Source organism: Vigna angularis, chromosome 8, assembly GCF_016808095.1.
Source record: "Vigna angularis cultivar LongXiaoDou No.4 chromosome 8, ASM1680809v1, whole genome shotgun sequence".
Lineage (NCBI taxonomy): Eukaryota > Viridiplantae > Streptophyta > Magnoliopsida > Fabales > Fabaceae > Vigna > Vigna angularis.
The window spans coordinates 18,580,462-18,586,461 of record NC_068977.1 but is presented as its reverse complement, the minus strand read 5'-3'; the positions used below and the strand labels follow the sequence as shown (position 1 = coordinate 18,586,461).

Sequence of the window (6,000 nt, the reverse complement as noted above, 5' to 3'; positions counted from 1 at the left end):
CCAGGAAATTAGGCCGGGCGACCGAGATTTGCGTAATGTTTATGAAGCCGAGTGCAAAGGGCTGAAGGGCCGAGAGTTGACGTTCTTCTGAGGTGCCCCTCACTGGTTCCTTGTGTTTACAATGGGTAATACCCACTCGGCCCCACGGTGGGCGCCAAATGTTTCGACTGAATCGGTGAGGACCCTGTTAAAACATACAAACTTACTTGTCGAAGACGGGCGGGCGGACGGCGAAGATGCATGGACCGGGCGGATACTGCTGAATCCCACGAACCGAAGCAAACTGAACTGGCGGACGGTACAAAGATGGACGGACGCTGCTCCACACTCCAAACCGGGCGGACACCCTCCTACTCCAGACGCTGCTCCATGCTCCAAGCCGGGCGGACGTCCTCCTACTCCAGGCGCTGCTCCATGCTCCAAGCCGAGGGGCCGGGTACCTGCTAAAGGCACTCCGACGCTCAAGTCAGTAATATGACAGAGCAGTTTGTGATGCATGGATGCATCGTAAGGAAAAGTTCCCAGAACTCATACCTGAGACCTTTATTTATAATGATCATAATGGGCTTTTTCCATTAATGGGCCTGATGAAGGCCCCTTTTACCTTTAGTGGGTCTGATAACGGCCCAAGTACGAACGGTTGGAAGGATGATCGGCCAGGGATGTCAACTTGTGCGGGCGGCCATCTGACTTTGCTGACCGGTCACACTGGACGCTCGGTCCTTTTGCGTACCTAGGCGGACGGTCGAATCATGTCTGGCAAACCTTGGAGGGTCGCCCGGTCTATTGAGCGACCGGGCAGCGATAACTTTGACGCTCGTTCTTGGCGCTCGTCAGTGGACGTTCGGTCTTCATTGTGACTAGGGAAGGGGTGCGACCTTGGACGAACGCTCGGTCTTGTTTGTGACTTGGGGACGGGCGGCTTGTGGTTGTCCGTACATCGCCCGATCCTGCTGGTACAATAAATATATATATATATATATATATATATATATATATATATATATATATTAGTGATGTTAAAATAGATTCAAATTTTCATATTAATTCAATTTATCATAGTTTAAGTTGAAAAATAATTAATTCTCTATGCTAAACAAATCTAACTCACCTAACTATGAGTTACTTGAGTTAAAGATGAGGTAAATCATAATTCAACAATAATAATGTTTTGTTATTTTTTTTTACTCACTAAAAAATAAACCAAATCGAATAAATTTATTTTTAACTTAATTTACGATGAATCAATCCGGTAAATCGAATTGCTGGGTTTTAACACCTTACAGTATTACTTAGTTAAATAAAGAATTTTTTTATTAAAATATTAAAAATATATTAACATTATTAAAGATTGTATATATGTTGTTTTTTCTACTAATTTTAATTCAGAATAATTTTACAAACACATCTTTATTCTATCTTTCATAGCAAAATGTGAAAAAGATATATCGATATTAAAAACAAAAATAAAGAATCAGAGATCAAGTAAAAGCAAGTGTGATCTTCTTAGAAAAATGCTATAAGAAGAAAACCCCTCAATTTTTATTCAACATATAACCAACAAAACAATATTTTTACTTTAAATATAAAATAGTTAAAAGAAAATATGTTTTCTTTGGAGTACGAGGATTAAGAGATGAAGATGATTTTTCCTAGAAAAAATGAATGCTTTTATGAACAACACAGAATTTTTAAGTATTATAAAGTTTATTTGGACTGAAGAAAATTATAATAATATAAGATGATTTATAAAAGAAAATTTTAGAACGTGTTACAGAAGGCAGTGGGATGAATGATTATCCATTGATCCTTGACTGAGTGCAAATGTTAAGTCATACAAGTCTTTGTGCAGTGAGAGACCTGCAATGTCAGTCAACTCCACTCGCAGACACTTTTGTTTACACTCTCTTTCCACCAATCTTCCTTCTACTCCAAACATATATCCTTTATATTCTCTTGCACACATTTCCCAACATTCTCTTCTTCTTCTTCTTCCATTCTTCATCATGTTCTCTTCACCCTCAATCTAAATCAAATAAAATACTCATTCACACACCCCAGATAGATATACATACATATAAAGGATAATCACACTTCAAAACTCACTGCTAAGAACATGGGCAGGTATTACTACCCTTCTTCATCTTTCCTTAGTGTTGTTTACTTCCTCTTTTCTTTCTCTCCCATGGTCTTCTCCCTGCTATCACAAACCCAAACACAAACCATGAACAGTCTCTCAAAGAATCTTACTGGTAGGACTCCATGGACTGGCTCAGACCCATGTGCATGGAAGGGAGTGAGTTGTGCCAACTCCTCTGTAGTAGGGATTTCTTTATCTGGCTTTTCACTCAATTCTTCTGACTTTCTGCCCCTTGTTTGCAAAATTGAAACTTTAGAGATTCTTGATGTCTCCAATAACCGTCTGACCTCAATCCATGATGGTTTCATCACTGAGTGTGGAAAGATAAAGGGTTTGAAACTGTTGAGTTTCAGTAATAACAATTTAGGTGTTTTACCTACTTTTCATGGCTTTGATGCATTGGAATCCCTGGATATGTCTTTCAATGCGATGAGAGGGAATATTGTTTTAGAGATAGATGGGTTGGTTAGCCTCAAAATTTTGAATCTTAGTTTAAATGTATTCTCTGGGTCTCTTCCTACCAAATTGGGAAGGTCCATGGTTTTGGAGCACCTTCTGCTTTCTAACAATAGTTTTGAAGGCAAAATCCCTGATGAATTATTGAGTTATGAAAACTTGACTTGGATTGATCTTAAGAACAATAGACTTTCACACTCTATTCCTACCAATATCGGGAAGCTTTCTAAATTAGAAACTTTGATCCTTTCCAATAATGACCTCACTGGTGAAATTCCAACTTCACTGGCGAACATCACCAAACTTTCAAGATTTGCAGCAAATCAGAACAACTTCACAGGTTCCATACCTTCTGGGATTACAAAATATCTCACGAGTTTGGATCTTAGTTATAATACTCTGTCTGGCGCCATTCCAGAAGACTTTTTATCTCCACAACAGTTGCAGGTTGTAGATTTGACCAATAATACGTTAAATGGGTCTTTACCTACGAAAGTTTCTCCAAATTTGTTCAGGTTGAGGTTTGGCAGCAATCAGCTGAGTGGAAACATTCCTTCAGATGCTTTTGTAGAAGTTCAGAATTTGACATACTTGGAGCTGGATAACAATATCTTCACGGGATCAATACCACCTAAGTTGGGTTCTTGCAGGGATTTGACATTGTTGAATTTAGCTCGGAATCGGTTGAGTGGTGTATTGCCACGAGAGATTGCCAATCTCACCAATCTCCATGTCTTGCAGCTCCAATTGAACAATCTTAGTGGTTCAATCCCAACTCAAATTGGCCAACTTCATAAGTTGTTAACCCTGAATTTGAGCCGGAATTCTCTGACTGGACCAATTCCATCTGAGATTAGCAGTTTAAGTGGTCTTAATTTCCTGTACTTGCAAGGGAACTATCTTAGTGGTACCATACCAACATCTATTGGCAAGTTTGATCATCTTTTAGAACTCCAACTTGGGGAAAACCACTTGAGCGGTGTGATTCCAAGCATGCCATTGAGTCTGCAGGTTACATTGAATCTTAGTAGCAACCACTTTAATGGTTCTATTCCTAGCAGTTTTGGTACTTTGAGTAGCCTAGAAATCTTGGATCTCTCAAATAACAACTTTTCTGGTAAAATTCCTTATGATCTTACTAACATGCCGGCTTTGACACGGTTGATACTTTCTAACAATCCTCTGTCTGGAGAAATCCCAAAATTCAATCACGATGTTTATGTTGAACATAATGGAACTAACCTAAAAGATAATACTGCACAGGACAACCCAACTATCAAGACAGCAGGGTCCAAGAGTGTAATAAGCGTTGGAGTGGCCATTCTCATTGCAATTGTAGCAGCTATTTTTCTTGTTGGCTTTGTCACTCTATTGATTTTGTCAGTATCACGCCACTATTACAGGGTTAATGATGAGCATTCACAGTCAACAGAAGTTCGTCAGCATCCTCAGGTCATGCAAAGTAATCTGTTAACTCCTAATGGCATACATAGATCAAACATTGACTTCTCCAAAGCCATGGAAGCTGTTGCCGAAACATCAAATGTTACTCTTAAAACAAGGTTTTCAACTTATTACAAGGCTGTCATGCCGTCTGGTTCAATCTATTATGTCAAGAAACTGAACTGGTTTGACAAGGTATTCCAAGGGGGAAGTCATGATAAGTTTGTTAAAGAGCTAGAAGTTTTGGCCAAATTGAACAACTCGAATGTCATGACTCCTTTGGCCTATGTTCTGTCCACTGACACTGCTTATATACTATACGAGTTTATCTCAAATGGCTCCCTCTTTGATGTTCTTCATGGAAGCATGGATTTGACTTTAGATTGGGCTAGCAGATACAGTATAGCTGTTGGAGTGGCTCAAGGACTTTCTTTTCTTCATGGATTCGCCTCTAGTCCAATACTACTCCTTGACCTGTCAAGTAAAAGTATTATGCTGAAGTCCCTCAAGGAGCCTCTAGTTGGGGATATTGAACACTACAAGGTGATTGATCCCTCAAAAAGTACGGGGAACTTTTCTGCAGTTGCTGGTTCAGTTGGTTATATTCCTCCAGGTATATATCTCTTCAACTTTTATTCTCCTATTACCTTTTCATGGTTCACAGATTAATTTCATATACCACCACCAAACAGTGTGTGTGTGTGTGTGTGTGTGATATATATATTGTAGGTGTAATATGGATCAAAATTCCACTTGGTGAAAAAAATCTTCTATAAATATTTTAAGCAAAGTTGTCTCTATTTCATTTATGCAGTACAGTCCTGTGCAATTACTTAATCACTCTTTCAGTTGAGTTTTAGCGCTAAGTAATAAAGAAAAACCTGACTAAATTCATGAACACTTGAGCATATAACCTGAAAATTGTATTTAAACATTTTTCCTACAAGCATACACTCCTAGTGATTCAGAAATCAATTGAGATTGCCAAGCTATTATAGTGTGCATGGTTTCATGTTGAAAAGCATCAGAATTGAGTTTTATCTCCTGTCAAATGTGATTTTAGTAAAGATATGTATGTTTTGTTATTGTTAGGTAAAGTTAACTTTGCCTCCAAACCTCAGTTTGACAATAACTGATACAATGTTCCTTCTGCATTGCGTTGAAAAATTGTCATTAAGCTTTACATCAAACTTTCTTTCAGCATCAGAACATCTAAACATAAATCAATTTACTTTAAAATCAATTTCGCAGCACTTAACTTTGTTTATTGGTTGGCAGAGTATGCATACACAATGACAGTAACAATGGCTGGGAATGTCTACAGCTTTGGTGTGATTCTGCTTGAACTGCTGACAGGAAAGCCTGCAGTGACTGAGGGAACGGAATTGGTGAAGTGGGTTTGGCGTAACTCCACAAACCAAGATTACATTCTTGACTTTAATATCAGTAGAACATCACAAGCAGTCAGAAACCAGATGCTTGCAATTCTTGAGATTGCTCGTGTTTGTGTTGGTACATCCCCAGAATCAAGACCAAAGATGAAGAGTGTACTAAGGATGCTCTTAAATGCTAGATGAAGTCAGATTCTTCAGGGTTGGAATGAATATGTGAGGTATATTTCTTTTGTGATGATGCTTTTAAGTCTAGAAAATATGAAAGGTAGAATATATGATTGGACATGATTTTCTTAATACTTCTATGGTGTGTGAACAGTGTACAGTTAATCTTTTTACTAGTGGTAGAAACATAGTGTATACAACAATAATGGATGTCTTATTGTTTGGTTCTTCGAACGGACATAGCAGAGAAGTGTTGGTATCTAACCTGAGAGATGTTCATCCAATAAGTCTCGATTTATGAACCAATCAATAATCACTTATTCAAGTATATTTTGAAGACTTAGCAAAGGACAAAATAAAAAAATCAATAATGAAAGTTATGTTTAAGTTTAAAAATTAGAA

General features: G+C 38.1%; 1 protein-coding gene across 2 annotated transcripts; it reads left to right on the top strand.

Moving 5' to 3' along the window:
- Window positions 1-1,851: 1,851 nt before the first annotated feature.
- Window positions 1,852-5,862, top strand: LOC108345628 (leucine-rich repeat receptor-like tyrosine-protein kinase PXC3). 2 transcript variants are annotated; one of them, XM_052867340.1, is made up of 3 exons: window positions 1,858-2,124; window positions 3,112-4,652; window positions 5,318-5,862. In XM_052867340.1, the coding sequence occupies exons 1-3, from the start codon at window positions 2,117-2,119 to the stop codon at window positions 5,614-5,616; spliced, it is 1,848 nt and encodes a 615-aa protein (XP_052723300.1). In that variant the 5' UTR covers window positions 1,858-2,116; the 3' UTR covers window positions 5,617-5,862. The 2 variants fall into 2 exon arrangements, with proteins under 2 accessions (XP_017439748.1, XP_052723300.1); XM_017584259.2 differs by having other exon boundaries at window positions 1,852-4,652.
- Window positions 5,863-6,000: the final 138 nt, after the last annotated feature.